A 23799-nucleotide genomic window follows, 5' to 3' on the forward strand; every position below is an offset into this window, starting at 1 on the left:
GATAAAAAGAGGTACAGTCAGAATTTAAGTTTAGTATACTACACTATTGCATACTCTCTGTTCAGGGAATAATGCTTTTCTTCTAAGAGGGCCTATACATCTCAGTAATATAGCATCTACTAAGTAAATGCTATTCACATTAAAAAAAAAAAACTCACCACTCAAGTTTCACTATTTTCTAATGCTTCAAATTGACATCTTAAAGTAACTATTAAGAATGACCAAAAAACCTCACAGATTGAGCCAGAGAGGAGATACCATAATAATCTTAACTACAGCATTTTTGTTATACTCAAAACTCAAATTCTTTCTCTGCTTATCTCTGTCTTTTATCTCTTCTACTCTCTGAACTGCTATTAACTTCACAACTACTGGTATGATTGCAGGAGCAGACAGAAGATTGGCTGGCATGAGTACCATTCTTTTTCCCACATCTAAGAAGAAAAATGAAAGATATTCTTTAATATCCCCCAATGTATAGAAAGCAAAACTAAAGGCAAAACATATTTCTCTAGCCTAATCATTTAACTGTAGTCTAAAAGCGTTTATTGTTAAGGTAAGGAAACTAAGTATAAATTTGCAAGTGTAAGTACTTCATTGAGTATAATGAGCAAACTCATTATAACAGCACACTTTGATAAAATACAAGTAATTCAATATTATACCTCTAAGTCTATAGTAAGGGATTAATTTACTCAGATACAAAAATATCTACATACATAAATTTGTTTTGAGTCATGTATTTCGAAACAAGGAATACTAAAAGTCTTTCCTCAATGTTTTTAAGTGGTAAGAAAGTTAAGTTTCAAAAGAAATAATTTATAATTTATTTTTGTTTTGTAAAAGATAGTGAGACATAAGCTGTAACTACAGTGAAATCCTGCCATTATGAGGAAACTGAGATTCATAAAGATTCAGCCACATAAAACAGGAGGGCTGGATTATTGTACGGTTGATAAGATGATAAAGGCAGGTCTATACAACAAGCTGGGTAGGAATCCCTGTGCAATTCAAATCCATGTGAGCTGGGGTGCAGTTTGGCACCATCTGGTGGCAACTATCCAGTCTGGCTCCAATATCCCTGGGGTCATTCTGGGTCCTAGCTAAAGGCCATTCTGGCCGCTAGTTAGAACTATACTGGAAAATGGAAACTGCTTTCAGGTTCCATGCTTCCAGAAATGGTTCTGTTGACTGTTTCTTAGCTACTTCTACCGCCATCTTAGAAAATAGGAACTAATTTGTCTAAAATTATGTTACCATAGAATGCATTTTAAAGGAATTAAAAAACAAAACAAGGGCCTCCCCAGTGGCACAGCGGTTGAGTGCTGGGTTGCGAAGCTGCCCGCAGCCTCTGCAGCGCCGGTTCGATCCCCGGCTGCTCCCCGGCCACTGGAGGAGGGTCCCGCATGCCGGCCACCGGAGGAGGGTCCTGCATGGCACATGGACCTCTTCTGCCGCCCGCTGCTCCCCTCAGCAGTGTACTTCGGTCCTGCCTGCTCTGCTTTCCCCTCTGGCTCTGGTGAATTCTCTCACCCTCCCGTGCTTCTGACTGTACCCAGCGCTTGTATAAATAAATAAATAAATAAATCTTTAAAAAAAAAAAAAAAAAACAAGAAGAGCAACAATAAAAACTAGAAACTGAAATTTTCAAAATGATTATATACAAAGTTTATGGAGCTATGTGTATAGTGGGGATATAATCATGTATGTTTATCACAGAAATAATCCCATAACTTTTAAAATTATTAATTCATTCAATAAAAGCTTATAGAATCTGTAAGAAAATTATGCCACAGTACTAAAAATGATTTGTAAAAGATAAAAAATATCACTTATAAATTTTAGCCTGAGATTCCTTATATAGTCAACTATTCTACTTGTCCATTTTATAGATACTTCAAACAAAACTAAATTAAATCATTTTTTAAATTAAAGTTTTATCTTTTTCAGTATTTTAAAGTCTGCATCATCATCATCCATACAGTTAACCAATTCAGAAATGTGGTGATATCCCTAATTTCTTTTCACTTCCCAATCCTATCTAGTCACTGAATCCTGTTGATTCCACCTCCTACACATTTCTCTAATCTGGCCCATTTCTCTCCATCTCTGCTGCTACTAACAAAAATCCATCATTATTTATCATCTTGATAAAGGAAACAACTTCTGAAAGTAGTCTATTTATCTACACTCTTATTATATTTCTGCAATCGATTCTCCATAGTACAGTGTTTTCTTTGCATTAAATAAGATCGTATAACACATATTCTTAAGATATTTCAGTCATTCCTCACTTGTCTTGATAATGGTCCAAATGCATCATTTGGATTCTTGTTTCCCTCTTGTATTTCATCTATTACAAACCTGTGTTTCTCAATTCACACTCTAGGTATACTGAATTATTATCAGTTTATTAAAAAAGCTTCATTTTGTTTGTCCCCAGGTTTTTATAGATGCTGTACATTCAATTTCCCAATTCTTTTCACTCCTTTAACTCATAATCTTAATCTCAGTGATCATGTAGGTGTCAACATAAGCATATCTCTCTCCACAAAGTCTTTCCTGAATTCTTTCAAGGCTGGGTTAGATACACCTTGAGTCCAATAGGTCTCATCCTGGGTATCATGCCTTTTTTTTTCATTATCATCAAACTTAAAATTATTTCTCTATTTGCTTTTATCTTCCATTAGAATACCAATTTATGAAGGCAGAGGTCACTGGTCTATATTGGCACCTAGCATGTATCTGGCATATGGTGAGTCCTGGTAAATATTTGTCAAATAAGTGATTTATTGCTCTGAGAGCCCAAATGTAAGCTTTTCAAACATTAACCTTGGTTAATGTACATTTAAAAAGAAGACGTTTATTGTACATTTTGAACCTGCTTTGAAGAGTAAATGACCATTAAGGTACAGGATCCGGGCATCCCTGGTGGCGCAAGAAGTTAAGACGCAAACTATGAAGCCATCAGCAGCAGCTGTAGCATGAGTTCAATCCCCAGCCAGGAAGCAACCGACATGGCGCAGCGGACCTCTCCTGACTCGCCTGCTGCTCCCCTCTGAAGTGTATTTCAGTTGATCTGCCTCTTCTGTTCCCCACTCTGTCTCTGGTGAATCCTCTCACCCCCTACATACCTCTCGCATGTACCACAACTCTTGCATGCATGCATAAATAAATCTTTTAAAAAATATTTTTTTAAAAAAGGTACAGGATCCTTCTTGACTAACATAGGACTTGGATCAAAAATTTTGAAAAGGATGAAGAACGTCTTTGGCATTCTTTAATCTTTGTGTCTGTCTCCAGTCTAACTGTTCCTGCTGCCCTAAGATAGCACATTCATAAAAATGACATACTTTAGTTAGAACATGAACAACTACATCAAACAAGCAAATCTTAAAATCAAAAAGATGATGGAGCTGTGTTCCTCACGGGGTGGGTCCCCAGTGAAAAGAACAAGGACAGTAAGCTTGGTTACACCTCCACTTTCCCTGGACTGTCCTTTTGAAATGCACTGATAGGACACAGACTGCAGAGACTTAGATCTGGAATGTCAGAGAGGAGGGATACTGGTGGTGTCACAAACCAAAGCCAGAACCTGCCCTCCCACCCAGTACATTTGCACCAACAGCTGGACTTCTCCAGGCTCAGCCTCTACCCCCTTACTCTGCAGTTGCAATAACAAGTCTCTGGACCTGTGGAAGCATAGAAAGGATAAAAATCTAAAATCATAGAAATCCATAGTGCCCCTGGCTGGAAAAGTAGAAATAGTTAAAATCTCTAAATTACTGCCACAGACACTTAAAAACAAATAAGGAAATCTAAAGCAGCAACATGGATAGACAGGAAAAACACCACACGTGACATCTTAAGACCACCAGGGAATATGATAATCACAAAGATAGGACGGTTCTCCAGAGTCCAACCAAAAAGACATGAAAAATTTATCTTCCTATAACATTGCCATTTACAATTTTAACACAAAGAATTAAATAGAGTAAACTTAACAAAGGAAGTAAAAGAGGACTATACAAAGAAAACTAGAAGACGTTATTAAAAGAAATGGAAAGATACTCCTTAATCTTGGACTGGAATAATTAACATTGTTAGAATAGCCACCTTACTCAAGTAATATATATCCCTATCAAAGTAATATATATCCCTATCAAAATTTCAATGGCATTCTTCAAAGAAATAAAGTACAATAAACATTACTGAAATTGATATGGAATCACAACAGATCCAGACTAGCCAAGAAAACGCTGACAAACAATAGCAACAGAGGCTTCACACTTCCAGACTTCAAATTATATTACAAAGCTTAGTAATGAAAACCATGTGGTACTGGACTAAAAACTGACACCCAGTCCAATGGAACAGAACTGAAAGTCCAGAACAAAAAGTCCACACTTACATGGATAATCTATGACAAGAGTGTATGATGGAGAAAGTAAAGTGGGCTCAACAATTATGTTGGGGGGCTCCCTAGTGGCACAGGGGTTAAAGTCAGTGCTATCAAGCTATCACCAGCCATTGGAGCACGAGTTCACGCTCCAGCCAGGGAGATACCCACATGGCACAGCAGACCTTTCCTGTCTCGCCTGCTGCTCCCCTTAGCAGTGTATTTCAGTCAGTCTGCCTGTTCTGTCCCCCACTCTGTCTCTGTTGAGTCCTCTCACACCCACACCTCTGGTCTATACCCTAGTTCTTGGATGCATAGATAAATAAAAATAAATCTTTAGAAAAAAACAAAAACAATAATGTTGGGAAAACTGGATATCCACAAGCAAAAGAATGAAACTAGACCACTCACTCATACAATACACAGAATGAATCAAAGACTTTGATATAAGACCTGAAACCACAAAATACATAGAAGAAAATATATGTAAAACACTCTGTGACATTGGCTTCAGTGATATCAGTAAGGGAAATGAAAGCAAAAATAAGTCAATGGGCCCACAGAAAACTAAAAAGCTTCTCCACGGTGAAAGAAACTATCATTAAAATGAAAAGACCCTACCATATGGAAGAAAATATTTACATATCATACATCTGAGAAGGGGTAGTATCAAAGATCTACAAAGAACTCATAAAACTCAACAAAGAAAACAAATAACCCAATCAAAAAAATGGAAAGAGCTAAAAGACACTTTTACAAAGAAGACATATAGAGGGCCAACAGGCACATGGAAAAATGCTCACCATCACAAAAATGCAGAGCAAAACCACAATGAGATACCACCTCCCATCTCTGAGAATGGCTTATATAAAAAAGACTAGGAGCAAGTCCTGGCATGGCGTGGAGAAAAAAGAACTCTAATATGTTGCTGGTGGGACTGTAGACAGGTTCAGTTCCTTTGGAAAACATGTGGAGGTTTCTCAGAACATTAAAAGTAGATTTGCCATGTGATGTAGCAATTCTACTCCTATATTTCTACTGAAAAAGTGCAAAAACACTAATTTGAAGGTATATTTGCACTCCTATGTTCACTGCAGTACTATTTACAATAGTCAAGTTACCGAAACACCTAAGTATCCAATGACAGATGAGTGGATTAAGAAGATGTGGTATATATACACAATGGACTGCTACTCAATAATTTGAAAAAAAGTTGGACTCTTGCAATTTGCTGAAATATGGATAAAATTGGAGGGCATTATGCTAAGGAAATAAAGCAAAAGCAAAAAGACATGTGACATCTTAAGATGATTTCATTCACATGTAGAGTACAGAGAAACAGAACGAAGACACAGATAAAACAAACCCTAAATATCTGACTGAAGAACTGAGGCTATCAGAAGGGGAGCTTTGGGGCTGCAGATGCAAGTGGGGAAGGTGATGAATGGACTATGTTGAAGGACTACAGGTGCCTTGGTGGTAGGTGTGGTAACATATATCTGAAGAGGTGTGAACCTGTACCTCTGAGTAATATATAGTATTAGATACCAACATTACCTCAATATAAAAATAATAGCTAAAAAATAGATAAAACAGACTTTTAAAAGTCATATGAACTATAATGATGGTATAAAAATAAGTGTTATTGAAATAATTAGCACTTATTCCCCATTACTGCCAAATCATTAAACAAGGGAACCTAATATATAATGATTTAAGAATAGGTGTATAAGGGCCTCAATGGTGGTGCAAAGGGTTAAGTCTCAGCACTTTGAAGCTATCCTCAGCCTCTGCAGCACAAGTTCGATCCCTGACCAGGGAGCTGACCCACATGGGACAGCAGACCTCTCCTGTCTCGCCCACTGCTCCCCTCAGCAGTGTATTTCAGCAGATCTGCCTTTTCTGCTCTCCCAACTCTGTCTCTAGTGAATACTCTCATACCCCCTTCACCTCTATACCTCTGGCCTACACCCCAGTTCTTGTATGCATAAATAAATAAAATAAATCTTTTTAAAAAAAAAGAAGTGTATGATTAAAAATGATCCTTCTTCAAAATTATCTAATGTATATTTCAAGGTCAGCAGCTAAATGAGGGCAAATGTAGTATTCCCTATTATTATTCCATTTTTAAAAATCTCTGGAGAAATCATTGGCACGTTATAGGAAGAACTATTGTATCTCTTATTCTGTGTTTTATTTACCTTTCCTGTCTATCCTAAATCTGGATTGAGGAAAAGGTAAAAAAGACAAGTGACCAGAGTAATAAAGAGAGAATAAGAATACCATAGTAAAGAGGCCTAAAGTCTGATAAACCTCATTTTAAACTAGTTATCAAAGATCTTATAAATTTAAGGTTCCATTATATTTAGATTTATGAAAAGTTTTCTTTAAAGTATTCAAAAGGCCATGGGGCCACAGAAATAAAGTTTAATTTCAACAAAAGTATAAGCTTCATACAAAACAAAATAACATATAAATTTTCTACTTTTTTTTACCTGTTTTCCCGTTCATACATTTCCCGAGAAGCACTTCGAAGTTGATCAATTTCTTGATTAGTTTTCAATTTGATTTGTTCTAATTCATCACGTAGCTTATTTTCATATTCTGTTTTATAATGGTCTCTGTAAATAGTCAAAAAGAATGACCATGTGAATATTTTTATTTGTAAAATAAATAGGTTTTTGCCTGTCTTGCACAATTTTAATACATCTGTCAAATATGCTCTATGTATAAAGTTAACTAAAAAACACAGTAATTAGATATGCTTCATATTCCCAAAAATATGGCTCCAAACTAATTCCACATTGGATTTCAAGCTTTTATTTTTATTTAAACTTTCATTTTTTTTTTTTAATTTATACAATAGCTGGGGTACAGGCCAGAGGCTCAGGAGGGTGAGGATTCACCAGAGACAGCAGGGAGCAGAACAGGCAGACGGACCGAAAGCACTGGTGAGGGGAGCAGCAGGTGCAACAGGAGAGGTCTCCCATGCCATGTGGGAATTTTCCTGGCCAGTCTGGAATCGAACCCATGCTGCAGAGGCTGCAGACAGCCTCACAGAGGCCCAGATTTCAAGCTTTTATACATATTGCTTAGGGCCTCCCCGGTGGCCCCTACAGTTATCAAGCTATTGTCGGCCACTGGGGCATGAGTTCGATCCCTGGCCAGGAAGCTAACCCACATGGCGCAGCAGACCTCTCCTGTCTTGTCTGCTGCTCCCCTCAGAAGCGTAGTTCAGTATATCTGCCTGTTCTGGTAAATCCTCTCATACCCTACACCTGACCTACAACCCAGTTCCTGTGTGCATAAACAAATAAATAAATAAATAAATAAACATATTGCCCTAAAGACTTATTACTAATGTTAGTTAATTCATATTAAATAATTATTTATCTTCAAAAACACTTTACACATGGTTTTTAAACTTGAAAATGTGTATGGAATGTCTTTCCTTTAGAAATAATAATCTGGTATGATGCAAAATAGGAGAAAATATTTTTAAAAATGTAAAAAAAAAAATGACTCTAATGAGCTCTTTATAAAATCTTTCATTCTAAGCACAATAACCACAGTTACTGTGATTGCTTAGCAAAGTCACAAAGCATTACATAGGACATTAGCAGGACCACTAACTGATAAAAAATACCATAGGTTAAGGGAAAAGTTATCAATGTGTGAAGTCTTTTTTTTTTTTTAAGATTTATTTATTTATACAAGCACTGGGTACAGTCAGAAGCACGGGAGGGTGAGAGAATTCACCAGAGCCAGAGTAGGGAGCAGAGCAGGCAGAAGGACCGAAGTACACTGTTGAGGGGAGCAGCGGGCGGCAGGAGAGGTCTGCGCGCCATGTGGGATCCTCCTCCGGTGGCCGGGGAGCAGCTGGGGATCGAACCGGCGCCGCAGAGGCTGCGGGCAGCCTCGCAACCCAGCGCTCAACCGCTGCGCCACTGGGAAGGCCCTCAATGTGTGAAGTCTTAAATGATAAAATTTAGAATTTGTTTCAGTTTTTGATGTGCTAATAAAAATAAGCAACTTAAGGATTATAATGGCTACATGAATTCTAAAAACTTATACATCAAGTTAAAGAATGAAGAGAGAATTGAAATGCAGGAGTCTGATTCCAGAACCTACATATTAAAATGTATATATTAAAAATACTGTCTCCTCATTCTTCTTTCCTGTTTCTAGAGTTAGGAAAAGGTCATAGGATTAGATTTTCTTCAGAAGGATACTTCTATAAAGATACTTCTATACCTTTTTAAAAAATATTGATATAGAGATCTTCATTATAGGGAATTTGAAAGGTTATTTCATTACAAAAAATATATGAACAGTTATATGTACTTCTACCTAAAAGAAACAATATCTAAAAAAAGTCTTAAGAAAAAAATCAATTAGAGTAAACATATCTTATAAGTCGACAAATGAACTATTTTATCTATCACGCCACAGAGCTAAAAACATGACTATTCTCTACCAAAGCCAAGAGACTTCTTAGGGAAAATGATGTTATTTTAAATCTATATATGTGTAAAATAATGTAAATCTTGCCTGGATGTTACATATTTTTCATACATCTCTTCTCTAGCTTTTTTGGTTTCTTCCAGCTGAACTTCAAGTCTCTCACGGCGATCCTCTTCATGGGCACAGCGAACACTAAGCTCCATGTTTTGGCGATTGAGATATTCTTTATCCTTTTGCAGTAAAGTAACTGTCTGTTGTAAGGTGACTACCTACATGCACACAGAGAGAGTGTTCAGAGCATCTCACCTCATTTTCCCAGTTTACTGTATTGTTTTTTCTCATTTATGCTTTTCACTCACCACATCAAAAGGGCTAACTCTTATTTTGTAATCTTCTATTCCTAAAGAGCTACTCAAAGTCCCTTCTTTCTGGCAACTACATCAAAAGGGAAAAAAATGTCCCTCCCAAATTTGGCCCTGGGCTATGCTCACAATCACTGTACAATAAAATACAAGTGACTCTACAAGCTTACCTCTTTCGATAATTCACTTCTTTCTTTAGTTTGAGTTATGTGAGAGGCTTCAAGTATTTCATGTTTTCTCCTTAAGTCAATTACTTCCTGGTCAAGTGCATCACGCTCACTATAAAATTCAAATACATTTATTTTTATTAAAATAAAATTCAAATACATAAACGTATATTTTTCATCCCTCTTTACAACAAATATTTAAAAAGGTTGACTATATTTCAGGAAACTGAATAGTGGGGCTTTGGGGTCATTCTATGAACAATAAAGTATCTACTTTTCAAATTTAAAAGGAATTCTCTGTTCAAGACCTTGCTCAGATTAAAAAAAATGTGAGTTTATTATCTTTAGAAAATAAATATGTAAACTACACTAGTCAGTAAAATAAATAATAAAACTTTTTAAGGTATAGTCTGGTATCTTTTCACTAATCATCTCCAATCTTATCTTGAAGCTAAAACCTTTAAAGAATTTATAGATGGCTCTAGGCTTTCAGTGCAGGGAAGGTCAAAAAGCCCTTATAACTCATTACTCGGATTGCATATCAGATAGACAGGCAGGCATTCTTGTGATTATTTCATTCACAAATTGTGTGTGATTATCCAGAGATTCTAATTTCTATTTCAGGCCATCCTTTTCCCAGAGACTATAAAACCAAGAATTGGACAAAAATCTACAATATGTATCATAAAAAATAAGCAGAAATACAGATAAGCCAACTCTTAACTTATCCTTTCCAGTCAGAATCAATGCTTTTGCACTTTATTTCATCCACCCACCTTGAATTTCCATGGAGAGTGTTTTTCTTTTCATTAGATTTTCTATGATTCATGTAGATGACTTTTTTCTACTGGTTAATAAAGTATTGTATTTATTGAAGAAAAGTGAGCAAAGTGGTACCAGTTAAAAATAACAATCACCAATAAAACCACTAGCTAAAGATGACTATTAGTTTTAATATTATTACTTATTTATATAAACATTAGTTTAAATATTCTGTTCTTTTATGAGCAAATATTTTTATCCTCACAAGGTAATGATCATGCTTCCTTTGCAATGTCTTTTTTTTTTTTTTTAATTTTTTTTTTTTTAATAGAGGCATGTTTTATTTTATTTATTTATTTGTTTGTTTGTTTTTTTTTGTTTTGTTTATACATGCACTGGGTACAGTCAGAAGCGCGGGAGGGTGAGAGAATTCACCAGAGCCAGAGCGGGGAGCAGAGCAGGCAGAAGGACCGAAGTACACTGCTGAGGGGAGCAGCGGGCGGCAGGAGAGGTCTGCGCGCCATGTGGGACCCTCCTCTGGCGGCCGGGGAGCAGCCGGGGATCGAACCTGCTCTGCAGAGGCTGCGGGCAGCTTCGCAACCCAGTGCTCAACCGCTGCGCCACCAGGGAGGCCCTTTGCAATGTCTTTTTAATGTAAAAAGTGTTTACAAAACATGATACAACAAAAACAATCATGAACTCGCTATAGTCAGTAATAGTTAACATGTTAATATTTGCATTAACATTTTGTTTTTTCTTTAAAAAATATGAATAGAGGCATCTAAAGTCTCCTATATTCCCTTACAATTCCTTACACCCCCTAATTATATTAGTGAATTTAGTGCTTCTATATCATGTTTTTCAAAATACTTTTATGTATCAATTTTTAACATTTTGTCAAATTTACTACTACTACTTATTAAATTCATGCTGTTATATATATTCCTCTCCACTCTGTTGTTTATATACATGAAAGAATATACTGGGTTGTCAGAAAAGTCATGATGCGTTTTTGCTTGAAAAACAAAAAATTCATCATGACTTTATGTATACACATATAAATAGTTGCACGCATTTACACACACACACATATGTGCATTTTTTTTCATTTAACTAACTAGGAGTTATACAAGGACATTAGGTCTCTTTATTCCTAAATAAGTCAGTGTGAATTTACTAAGATTAAAGATTATTTTTATGTAATCAGAGTATAATTAGCAAATTCAGGAGACTTAGCTCTAATACACTTATAATTATATACCTAATTATATAATTTTATACCTAATATATAATCCATTTTCAAATTTTGCCACTGTACCAAAAGTGTCCTTTATAGCAATATATTTTTCCTGGTCTAGAATCTAATGTATTATCATGCACTGAATTTGGATGTCATGTGTCTTTAGTATTCTTTAGCCTTGACAGTTCTTTAGTCTTTGTCTTTTATGACATTGTGTTTTGTAGAATGCAGATCAAGTGTTTTTATGAAATGTCCCTCAATTTCATTTGTTTGAAATTTTGCTATGATGAGATTCAGGTTCAGCATTTTGGGCAGAATACTACAGAAGTGATAATATGTCCTCAGTATATCATATATAGACACATTGTTTCATTTTATCACATTATTGCTTGAGAGTAATTTTATTTAATTGCTTATGATACTATCTGACAAAGTTGTTTTTGTTTTTTCCTTTCAGGTTAGAACCAGTGGTTCTGCATACTTTGGGGCATTTTTATTGGCTCCATCAAAAAGAGGGGGACATATGTCTTAGCCCTTCCAATCATTGCGTTGTGGATTACTTACTCTTAACTTCCAGAGGAAGTTTTCTAGAAAAACACTCAAAGGCTTTGTTATTTATTATAGAAGGATGGAAAAACTTCTATTAAATGGAATTTTAACTTTGCAAATTCTGCTTCCTATATAAGTATTGATTCATAATGCTACGGTGTTCTTCTGGAATGCCTGGGTTGACAGCTCTAGAGCTGTGTGGTTATTTATTTTTTTCTTTTATTAATTTTCACATTGTTGTTTATATTTTACAGTATTTGATTTTTCTGTCAGTCAGGTATAGAACGCATAAAAAAACTGTGATACAGGGCCTCCCCAGTGGTGCAGCGGTTGAGCGCTGGGCTGCGAAGCTGCCCCCAGTCTCTGCAGTGCGGGTTCAATCCCTGGCCACCGGCGAGGGTCCCACATGGTGCTCAGACCTCTCCTGCCACACTTGCTGCTCCCCTCCGCAGTGTACCTTGGTCCTTCTGCCTGTTCTGCTCCCCGCTCTGGCTCTGGTGAATTCTCTCACCCTCCCATGCTTCTGACTGTACCCAGTGCTTGTATAAATAAATAAATAAATCTTTAAAAATAACAACAAAAAAAACCTGTGATACATCTAGACCATGGAATCTTATTAGTGTTAAAGGGAAAAGAGTTATCTGACTATGAAAAGTCATGCAAAACTTAAATGTACACTTTTAAGTGAAAAAAGCCAATCTGAAAAGGCTTCCATCTATATGACATTCTGGAAGAGTCAAAACTATGGGGGCACGCAGACCTCTCCTGCCGCCTGCTGCTCCCCTCAGCAGTGTATTTCGTCAGTCTGCCTGTTCTGTTCTCCGCTCTGGCTCTGGTGAATTCCCTCACCCTCCCGCGCTTCTGACTATACCCAGTGCTTGGATAAATAAAATAAATAAATCTTAAAAAAAAAAAACAAACAAAACTATGGAGACAGAAAAAGAATAAGGTATAAAACAATTAACAGTGCTGATGGTAAGAATCCAGGTAACCATGAAGCATGTCAAAAATGAGAACTTCAGAAGCCATCTATAATTACTTACCTTTTGACTTTATCATAGTTTTCTTGACGGTAGTCACCTTGCTGAATTAACTGTTTTGTGTCTGCTAATTCTAAAGCCAAACGCTGACATCTAATTTGAACCTCAGAGTAGTTTCTTCGATCTTCTTCGTAAGTCTACAAACAAAAATATGATAAAATATTGCAAACTAAACATAGTTAATCAAGTCCTATATTGAATTCTTCTGTGAGCTGTGAATATCTTTGTAATTTAAAAAAACACTCTTAATCTTTCTTTTTAGAGGGTATCATTTCTGCTTTTATTACCACTGTATGAAGTAGGTACTTTTAAATTTAATTTTATATATATTTTACATCATTTTTCCTTTTTGAACAATGCATGCTTTCTCTTCTCAGTTGTATTCCCTGTAAAATTCCCACCACCAATTCACCCCCTGAACCATCACCACAGTTCCTTGTGTAAGAACACAATCCCTCCCGTTTTGATCCCTCTTCCTTCCCCTCTCCTGTAGTGTCCCTGATTAATAGTTTAGTAACTGTTCCCTACTCAAAAACAGGTAATCTTAAACTCACAGAAGAGTCTGTACATTTATTTGTTTAAAAATTAAGCTATTAAGAAATGTTTTTCATTAAAAAAATAGGACAACTATGCTTGTTTATTAAAATAATACATGACTGCCAACATTAAATGACATTTTTCAGCATTTACTGAGTTACTATTTGATGCTAAAGACTCAGAAATGAATAAATAAAACACAGGTCCTATTCTCACTATTTAGAGATGAACAGCCACATGAATATCAAATATCTACAATGACAAAGAGTTACTGAAGAAATTAACCATACAGTGAGTTTCATGTGTGGTATTCGGCAAAAAAGGAATTTTGCGGCACTGGGAATGTATTTCTACATTGATCTTCCTTCTAATGGAGCAGTAAAAAGGGATTATAGAAATATGGGAGAGGGGAAGGGTGTGGAAATGTAAAACTAAAACCCAGTCCTGCAAAGAGTATGAAGATATTTGTGCTACTGAATTAGTTTTCTATATACCTTACCAGAGAGTAAATATTTTAAGGGCAGGATTTCACCTTATCTACCACTGGATCTCCACCACTTTACATAGTACTTGATATACAATAAGGATAAAATAGATGGGCCTCCCCGGTGGCACAGTGGGTTGAGTGCCGCACTGTGAAGCTGTCCGCAGCCTCTGCAGCATGGGTTCGATTCCCAGCCCACCAGGGAGAAACCCACATAGAGCAGCAGATATCTTCTGCCTCATCCGCTGCTTCCCTCAGCAGTGAGTTCAGTCCATCTGCCTGTTCTGCTCCCCACTCTGTCTCTGGTGAATTCTCTCGCCCTCCCGCACCTCTGACTGTACCCCAGTTCTTGTATAAATAAATCTTTAAAAAAAGAATAAAATACATGCTTTTGAGTAAATCAAATAAGAAATTAATGTATCAATACATGGGAACATGAAGAGAAACAGGGCACAAAGACAGAGTTCCTTCTTATACTCCCACTGTGAACTCATTAGATCTTATAAGCAACTGTCAGCTCCACCCTCAGAACCTGTCATGTTAAATACATGCTGTCCCAAGTCATTTCTACTTAAGCAGCATTCCACAAATACTGATGAATTATTTCTAAGTGACTGGTCTTGCACTAGACATTGTAGATAGAATGATGAGTAAGATACTGTTTTTCACTTTTTAAAATATTAAACATAACTTTGAAATGTTAACTCCCAAATTTCTACAAAAGGGCTATTCGAGAAATAAAAATATATTCAGCGTGTTTTGCTTTAATATGTTTTTCCCAACACTGATGATCTCCGTGAAAGTGGAGTGTTACTATATGGAATTTATTATACATCACAACTGAGGATACTCCATCACTACCATAAAGGATCATCAAATACATCATTTCAGACCTAAGTCTCAGAAGATGCCTTAGTTTCCTTGAAGAATGCTTACCCTTTGAAACACTATTAACTGGGTAAGTATTCTGGAAGTGTGTAGTGTTATAGTTATGAAGTCAAGCTCCAGAATTTAACCCACCAGAATTAAATTACCTAAGGTAAGACTTCAGGGGGGTTATCTGTTAGCAGGTTAGTGTTCTCATCTACCTCATGGAGGTATTGTGAAGAGTATTATCAACATGTAAAATGTTTATGAAAATGCCTAGCACATAGAAATGATCACTATCTATCATAACAATGTCTTCCATTTATTTTGACTTCCAGAGATTATGGCCACACTGACAGCATTTCTTCAATAACTGCACAGAATTCTGAGGAACATAAACATGGGGAATATAAACATTTATGGGGTGGGCAAAGAAAATAATGCCCAGGGAGTTTGAGGGAGTATTCATAGAATTAAAGGGTAAACTGGGGTTGTGTGTCAGGAACAACTGTAAAAGAAAGTGCTTTGAGGGCCTCCCCTGTGGTGCAGGCGGTTGAGTGCAGCGCTGTGAAGCTGTCCACAGCCTCTGCAGTGCCTGTTCGATCCCCGTCGGCAGTGGAGATACCCACATGGTGAGCAGACCTCTCTTGTCTCGCCTGCTGCTCCCCTCAGCAGTGTTTTTCAGTCAGCCTGCCTGTTCTGCTCCCAGCTCTGTCTCTCACCCTCCCGCACATCTGGCCTGTACCCTGGTTCTTGTATAAATAAATAAATCTTTAAAAAAAAAAAAAGAAAGAAAGTGCTTTGAGGAGAATGGAAGTCAGTAGTGTTGACTACTACTGAGAAAAGCGACCAACGAACCAACCTACCAACCAATGCATGAAGAAGACAGCCTGCCAGAGATTAAAGCAAATATATCTGAATACTCAATATGCCCTTGCTTTGTGTTATTTTACATGCAGTCTCTCACTTAATATTTAACTTTATAACTGGGCATAAGTGTTACCCTCATTTTTATAGATGAGGAAACTGAGGCTTGGAGAGGATTAAGATCTCAAAGCTTGTACGTGGCTGGGTAAGGACTCCAATATAAGTTTATCAAACTGCAAAATTGTTGGCAATTCTCCTTTCACTTTAGAAGTGGAGAAAGTATAGTGGCTAAAGAAAACAGGGATAAATGAAGGTTTTGTAAAAGATAGGACAGGTTTGAAATGTTCAAATGTTGATAGGAAAGAACTGACAGCAAAAGAACGAACAGGATATTGTGGAGGATGATTCCAATGCTCACTAGGCTTTACCTGGCATGGAGCCAGAGATCATTTGTGGAGATGAGACTTAATTAAGAAGCCATTTTTATCATGGCAGGGTTTTTTCCAGCTGATACAGAGTATTAAAAACCTAAATTTGGGGTCTCCACAGTGGTGCAGCCAATTGAGCGCAGCACTGTGAAGCTGTCCGCAGCCTCTGCAGTGCCAATTCGATTTTCGGCCTGCCAGGGAGATTCCCACATGGCACCGCAGACCTCTCCTGTTGTACCTGCTGCTCCCCTCAGCAGTGTACTTTGATCTTTCTGCCTGTTCTGTTCCCTGCTCTGTCTCTGGTGAATTCTTTCACCCTTCCACGCCTCCGGCCTGTACCCCAGTACTTGTATAAATAAATAAATAAATCTGGGAAAAAAATTAACAATAAAAAAACCTTAAATTTGGATGTCCATCCTACTGCTGGATATATTAATATTATACACTTGGTTTCTAAAGACACGTGGTCCTTCCACACCTTTAAAGCAAGATTAACCCCACTACAAACATTAAGAACAAACAAGTGCAAATGTAAGTATGTTTGTAGGTTTGGTGTCAGGAAACTGGGAATTCTCACTGAGGATTTCCAAGTTCTCTATAAAATGACATACAAAGTGATCTGCTGAGAGGACAGTAGAAAGGTGGGAGATGTGAGGAGAGTGGTGACTAAACAATCTTCTGAGAAATGATAAGACTAGAAAAAGTCAGAATTATAGCACAATGTAAGGGCCCATGTGAGGCTGGCAACAATGAGCTTTTAATGCTCACTACTGTCTATGAGATCTCTAGTAGTGCCCAGTTGATGAAATGAAGAGTCAAGATTTTGTTTGGCAAGGTTGGTAAAGGGTAGTTGGAGAGGAATTAGAGAATAGTGTTAAGAAAAAGGCTGAGAAGTGAACATAATCAAGAAGGAAGGAGATCAATTTAGGAAGAGGCTGATAGTGAAATAAATTATATGAGCTGAAAATTCTCTTAAGTTAGAAGTAGAACTGAGAGAAGTAGAAATAAAGGAAGAAATAGGTTCAGTGGGGGCATCCCTGGTGGCGCAAGGGGTGAAGACTCAGCACTATGAATCTATCCAAAGCCACTGCAGCATGAGTTCGATCGCCAGCAGGGGAGGAAACCCATGTGGCACAGCAGAACTCTGTTGTCTCACCCACTGCTCCCCTCAGCAGTGTATTTCAGTGGCTCTGCCTGTTCTGTTCCCCACTCTGTGCCTGGTGAATCCTCTCACCTCCCATACCTCTGGCCTGCACCCCAGTTCTTATATGCATAAATAAATAAATCTTTTTTAAAAAAAGAAATATGTTCAGTGATCAGTCTGCAATTTCAGAAGTCAGCCAGTTCTGGGTGACAAGAAATAGAATATGGGCCATGAGACTGTGTGCTAAGGTAGAGAAGAAGCTATCACTAAAGATGAGAAGATAAATAAAATGCAAGGCCAAGGTTATGGGTAAATCAAAGAAATAACACAGGCAGGAGCTAAGGTGGAAAAGATGAATAAATCTAGAGCAAAGGTTCTACCAAAAAGAATGTTCCAGATCTGCAAATGAGGGAGATTATAAGGTGGGGTTCCAGATTACACAAATGCCAAAGCAGTAGGAGCTTTTATGATTATGAAAGTGCCAATATTTAAAACTGTAAAGTTTTAGGGCCTCCCCAGTGGCGCAGCGGTTGAGCGCTGGGTTGTGAAGCTGCCCGCGGCCTCTGCGGCGCCGGTTCGATCCCCGGCTGCTCTCCGGCCACCGGAGGAGGGTCCCACATGGCGCGCAGACCTCTCCTGCCGCCCGCTGCTCCCCTCAGCAGTGTACTTCAGTCCTTCTGCCTGCTCTGCTCCCCGCTCTGGCTCTGGTGAATTCTCTCACCCTCCCGCGCTTCTGACTGTACCTAGTGTGCTTGTATAAATAAATAAATAAGTCTTAAAAAAAATAATAAAATAAAATAAAATAAATCTTTAAAAAAAAACAAAAACTGTAAAGCTCTAGAGAGGATATCAACAACTTTCCTGATATATATGGCGTATAAACTTGTGGTCCAGAGAGTCCCTAAGCTAGATACTTATATCTATCAATATTATGTACATGTATGGATATGTATAACACCTGCATACTCATATAAATTAAAAAAATTTAAAGTATTAATACCATATGACCAGGAGTAGAAAATCAGTTAGGAATATACATACACACACACACACACACACACACACACACCACCAATACTTTTCTTTAGGATTTTCTTTAGGATTTTCAACTGAAAACTTCCTTCTTATATAAGATTATTATATTAAAAAATATGCTTCGCTTACTATTAGCAAATAAATTAGATTAAGGCATAGCATTGAAAAAATAGGAAAAAATAGCAGCTTCCCACAAAATGAAGTAAACCTGGGCCTCCCTGGTGGCACAAGGGGTTAAGACACAACCTATGCAGCCACTGAAGCACAAGTTCAATCCCTGGCCAGGGAGCAACCCACATGGTGCAGCAGACCTCTCCTGACTCACCTGCTGCTCCCCTCAGCAGTGTATTTCAGTCTGCCTGTTTTGTTCCCCACTCTGTCTCTGGTGAATCTTCTCCCCCTCTCTCCCGCTCCCCCACATTTCTGGCCTGTAACCCTGTTCTTGTATGCATAAATAAATCTTTACCAAAAAAAAAAAACAAAACATGAAGTAAACCTCATGACTGTGTAGAACTTTGAGGTTAAGGCTAAAGAGAAAAGAAGGCTAATTTGCATTCTTCCTGGACTTATGCTCAACATCTCTGGGAAGACACCACGCCACAAATCTGAGTTACATGTCTGCCTGTTATTTTCCCACAGCACCTGCTATCACCTCTGTCAGAAAACATACCACATGTGCTGTGAACAATCATTTCTTGTCTCCCTCATAAGAGAAAAAATTTAAGGAAGTTTTCCATAATCTGATACCGAGTCATAATGTCATCTTTTCCATCTCCTAAATCATTCACATGAGGAATTAATAGGCTATCTCTAGTCTGAAAAAGCAAATCTGTCACTGTAATCACATGTTTTCTTGTCTTGCCTATAACCCTCACCTTTCCCCACACCCACATAAGACTTGGAGTTCCTTGAAGACCTGCCTTATCTCTGAATACCCAATAACCCTTACACAGTAGTTACACTAGAAATGTTTGCAGAATGAACTAATGTTGAAATATGAATGGACAATGTATGCAGCACTAGCATTTAAATTAACTCAAGATGTAGAAAAATTAACTTTAAAGACTGATTAATAAATTATCCATTTCCAACTGAATTAAATATCATAAATCTGCAAATAAAATAATCTGAAACAATATCTGTGCAACATATACACAGAAATTTCTCCAAGATTTTTAAGAAAGAGCATGAAAGAGGCTTCTATTTCTTGATCTGGGTAGTGGTTAAACAGGTGTGCTAACTTTGTAAAAATTCAATTAAGGTTTCTTTGTACATTACACAAACATTTTTTAGAAGTAAAACAAAGGGCTTCAACCAGGAGAAAGTGGGGGAGAAGTTCTGCAGGAATCTTTGTATTAGAAATGGGAGGGGGAAATGTGAGAATTGGGTGAAATGCCTATTTATAGTCTTTGCTCATCTTTCTGTTGGGTGTATTTTTTCCCTTGTTTATTTGTAAGAGTTTTAGCTAATGCTGGTATTAACTTTTGATTATCTGCATTTTAATTTTTCCCTCACTTGTGTATATAAAGATTAAACTTTGCCTATAATATCTTTTCTTCTCTTTCCCTCTTTATTTTTAACTTTTTTTTAAAAGATTTATTTATTTATGCATAAAAGAGCTGGGGTATGGGCCAGAGTTGTTGGGGGGGGGGCGGTGAGAGGATTCACCAGAGACAGAGTGGGGACAGAATAGGCAGACTGAACGGAGGACACTGCTGAGGGGAGCAGTGGGCGAGATAGAGAGGTCTGCTGCGCCATGTGGGTTGCTCTCTGGCTGGCTGAATATCGAACTTGTGCTGCAGTGTCTGTGGACAGCTTCATAGGTTGCGTCTTAACCCTTGCGCCACTAGGGAGGCCTTTTCTCTCTCTCTTTTTATTTTATTTTTTTTTTTTTTATAGAGGCATGTTTTCTTTCTTTCTTTATTTGTTTGTTTGTTTATACATGCACTGGGTACAGTCAGAAGTGCGGGAGGGTGAGAGAATTCACCAGAGCCAGAGCGGGGAGCAGAGCAGGCAGAAGGACCGAGTACACTGCTGAGGGGAGCAGCGGGCGGCAGGAGAGGTCTGCGCGCCATGCGGGACCCTCCTCCGGTGGCCGGGAAGCAGCCGGGGATCGAACCGGCATCGCAGAGGCCGCGGGCAGCTTCGCAACCCAGCGCTCAACCGCTGCACCACCGGGGAGGCCCTCTCTCTCTCTTTTTAAAAAAGCATTTTCTTTCCTGACTTGGCTAAGATTATCCCAACCTCTAGAACAGCACCGTCCAGTGGCACTTTCTGCAACGATGAAAATGTTCTTTACCTGTACCATCCAATAAGGTAGTTACTAACCACCTGTGCCTAGTAAGACTAAGGAAATGGATTTTAAGTCCTTAAAATTTAAATTTAAATAGACACATGTTGCTGTAATCACTGTACTGCTAGCTCAGTTCCAGAACTCAGCTACTCACAGTACTGTCCATGAACTGGCATAGGCCAAAAGTGCTAATAAATACATCTGGGAATATGTTAACTATGAAGTCTTAAACCCATCTCAGAACTGCAGTACTGTTCAGTGTAGCCAGATGCTCAGGCAATTCTTGCCGATATTAAGGTTTGACAAGCACTGTTGATAATTACCTAAGTTAGGGATTCTTAACTTTTTGTTATCACGGATCCACTGGTAATCTAGTGAGATCTGTGAACCCCTGAGACTTTTTCTAAAAGAAAAATTTTAAATACACAGAATTACAAAGGAAGCAAATTATATTGAAATAAAGTTTTCAAAATATTTTAAGAAGTTATATATGTCCTTTTTATTAATGTATCAAAAAGATGAGATTTAGTAAGGGGGAGTGTCAAACAACTACAGTAATGTTGAAGTAGTGAGGAGCACAAATTCTATTTAAAGAGACTTGCAATAACTATACTGTAATATGAAAAAACTTGATTTACAATGTGGACAGTCATAGGTACTGGCAATCTTACTGTGGTTTTTGTTTTTATTGCTAATTGAAGGAAATGTTGAATTTGAGTTAGAAGTGAAAATAAAGTATTCCCCATATCACCTGGAGGTCCGTTGGGCTCCGTATCTGTTTTGATCAAGTAATTACCTAGATTTTTTCAAGAAATCTAAATTCAACGGGATTAACATGTGCATACGTTAAAAATGTTAAGATCAACTTTTTTCCTCAGCAGATGAATATTCAGTTGTACCAGGATGTTTATAGTAAATAAGGATCCTTATAATAAATAAGGGTCCCAGCTTAATTCTTCAGTTGAATTAAGTTACCACTACTGTGGTATATAATTAGAACTATTTCTATATTCTATTCTACAGTTGTCTGATGTTTCTATGCCAATAACATATAATTGATCATAATCATTTTAGTTTTGAAATACATACTGGAATCGTCGTTGAACCAGCCCTTCATCTTTTCCTACCTCTCATCCTTTTCTCACTATTTTTTAACAGTTGGTATAGTTTAAGTAACTGGAGTCAGATGTCCTTATAAAAATTAGCCATGAATCCATCTGAGGTAATCCAATTGCGAGTTTGGAAAATTCATCAGTAGTACAGCTTTATTTTGTAATAATTCAATGGCAGTTGTTGACTGAAGTTCTCTACTTTTGTTAATTTTAGTATTCTACTTTTTTTTTTTGGACATTTTTCCTTCAGTTTTCAGTCCTGTTACCTTACAGTGGATTCCAAACTCTTCTTTGTGTTCCTTTTCCCCAGTTTTTTAAGATGGCTATGCATGTCTTTACTTTCCATCTTATTCTAATGCAATACATTTAACATTAAATGTATAACATACATTTCTCTCTGGAATAGTTTTACATGTCTCAAGGATTTTGACATAAAATATTCTTAATTTCATTGTTTCTTAAATTTCCTCTTTGATCTAAAAGTGCTTCTTTTTTTTTAATTATTGAGGTAACACTGGTTTACAGCACTATCTGTGTTTGAAAGGCACAGTATCACAAAGGCAAGTCATCACACCACACCCATAACCAAAGCACCCAGAGTGCTCCACCATAGTCCACAGGGCTACCTCCACTCTGGTTACCTTCGTCTCCCTCTTTGAGCCTTGACTCTGGTCAGTTTTCTATTAGTTTGGTTTTATCTGACTCTTTGTTTTGTTTCTCTATAGTCTACATATAAGTTAACACTATCTTAAAAATTAAGTGTTCCTGGATTTATCTAAGATTATAAACACAATGGCAGATGAAAAGATGAGGTCATTAATATTACTCTTTTAAAAAGTTGCTTCTATGCTGATATAACATGTATAAAACAATCAGCTAAAGGTAATTTCTTCCTGATAACAACGTATTTAAAATTGCCTTTATTATAGCTTTCCCAAGAACTTTATTCCCTCTCATGCACTTTTATTGTCAAGTCATTTACATTATTTGTAAAAATACAGGTTGGTGAAGAAGCAACATTTTCCAGAGGTGTAGACAAGAAATAGGTTTTAGTAACTTGAAGTAGTTATGCTATAACTAGGTTTGCTCTAGTATATTCTTGGACATGTTAGCTACATTAAAATATAGTAATTATATTGAATACAAGTAATATCATTAATAATACAAAATTAAAAACAAAAATATTGAGAATTCAAGGAATTTCTACTTCAATAAATAAATAAATATAAAAACATATTCATGGTCCATGAACTTGTCACATTAGAATCCTAGGCTTATTTATAATTGATAATTTTTATGTGACCAAAATCAGAACCTATGCAAGTATCCACAAATCTAAATTTTAAGCAGTGCTTATTTACCTTATGTATAATATAAAGAGGCAAAACTATTACTTAATGATGAATCTATTAGAAGCACTAATATAATTAAAGCTGATGAATAGCACCATAAACATGTATCTTATACAGGAATTTTAAATTTATTATTTGGGCAGGGTAAAATAGAAATTTCAGAAAATAGTTAACACTCCCTGAAAAATAAAAACCTGAATAACAAATTATCTATCATGAAATATCTCATTTTCACACAAATATAATTAACTAGATTACTCATACATGAATATCTAATGTGATGAGCCTCAGGAAATCTTGTACAATTTTTGTTTCCAAACAGGGAAGTTATTTTGAACAAAACATTCTTTTTGTTTCCAAGTTACCAAGCTCCTCATAAGAGAAAAATATTTTACCATTTCCTCATGAAACTTAATAATTTTAATAAATATAGACTCATTAATGCCTTATAAAGTATTGTTAACAATTCTTTCTTTTGAAATCAGCATTCAAAAATAACTGTATAAGTAGCAAAACAGCTATACATAGCTTAGCTACAGTTGCAAGTTCTAACAGCTATAAAGATTTCATAAGGAAATAAGCATATAGCACTTTCAAAAACACTAACTACCATACACAAGCTAGTTCATAACACAGCTCAAATATGCTATAAATAGATTACATTATTGGCACTTACAAATAAACACGAAACTTGAAG

The 23799-nt window shown here is 36.9% G+C and overlaps 1 protein-coding gene across 5 annotated transcripts in view; it reads right to left on the reverse strand.

Annotated features, from left to right (window-relative positions):
- The window catches only part of PIBF1 (progesterone immunomodulatory binding factor 1), a 174007-nt gene that overhangs the window by 123246 nt on the left and 26962 nt on the right, over positions 1-23799 (reverse strand). For all 5 annotated transcript variants that reach the window (XM_037528944.2, XM_054701530.1, XM_054701531.1 and 2 more), the window contains exons 6-9: positions 12987-13120; positions 9396-9504; positions 8951-9132; positions 6895-7020 (exon numbers count right to left, since the gene is read on the reverse strand). In XM_037528944.2, the coding sequence (XP_037384841.1) occupies positions 6895-7020; positions 8951-9132; positions 9396-9504; positions 12987-13120 (551 nt within the window). The remainder of the gene's footprint in view (positions 1-6894; positions 7021-8950; positions 9133-9395; positions 9505-12986; positions 13121-23799) is intronic.

The sequence above is a fragment of the Talpa occidentalis genome, unplaced genomic scaffold (genome assembly GCF_014898055.3).
Source record: "Talpa occidentalis isolate TD23 unplaced genomic scaffold, MPIMG_talOcc4v2.1 talOcc4.5, whole genome shotgun sequence".
In the NCBI taxonomy this organism is placed as follows: domain Eukaryota; kingdom Metazoa; phylum Chordata; class Mammalia; order Eulipotyphla; family Talpidae; genus Talpa; species Talpa occidentalis.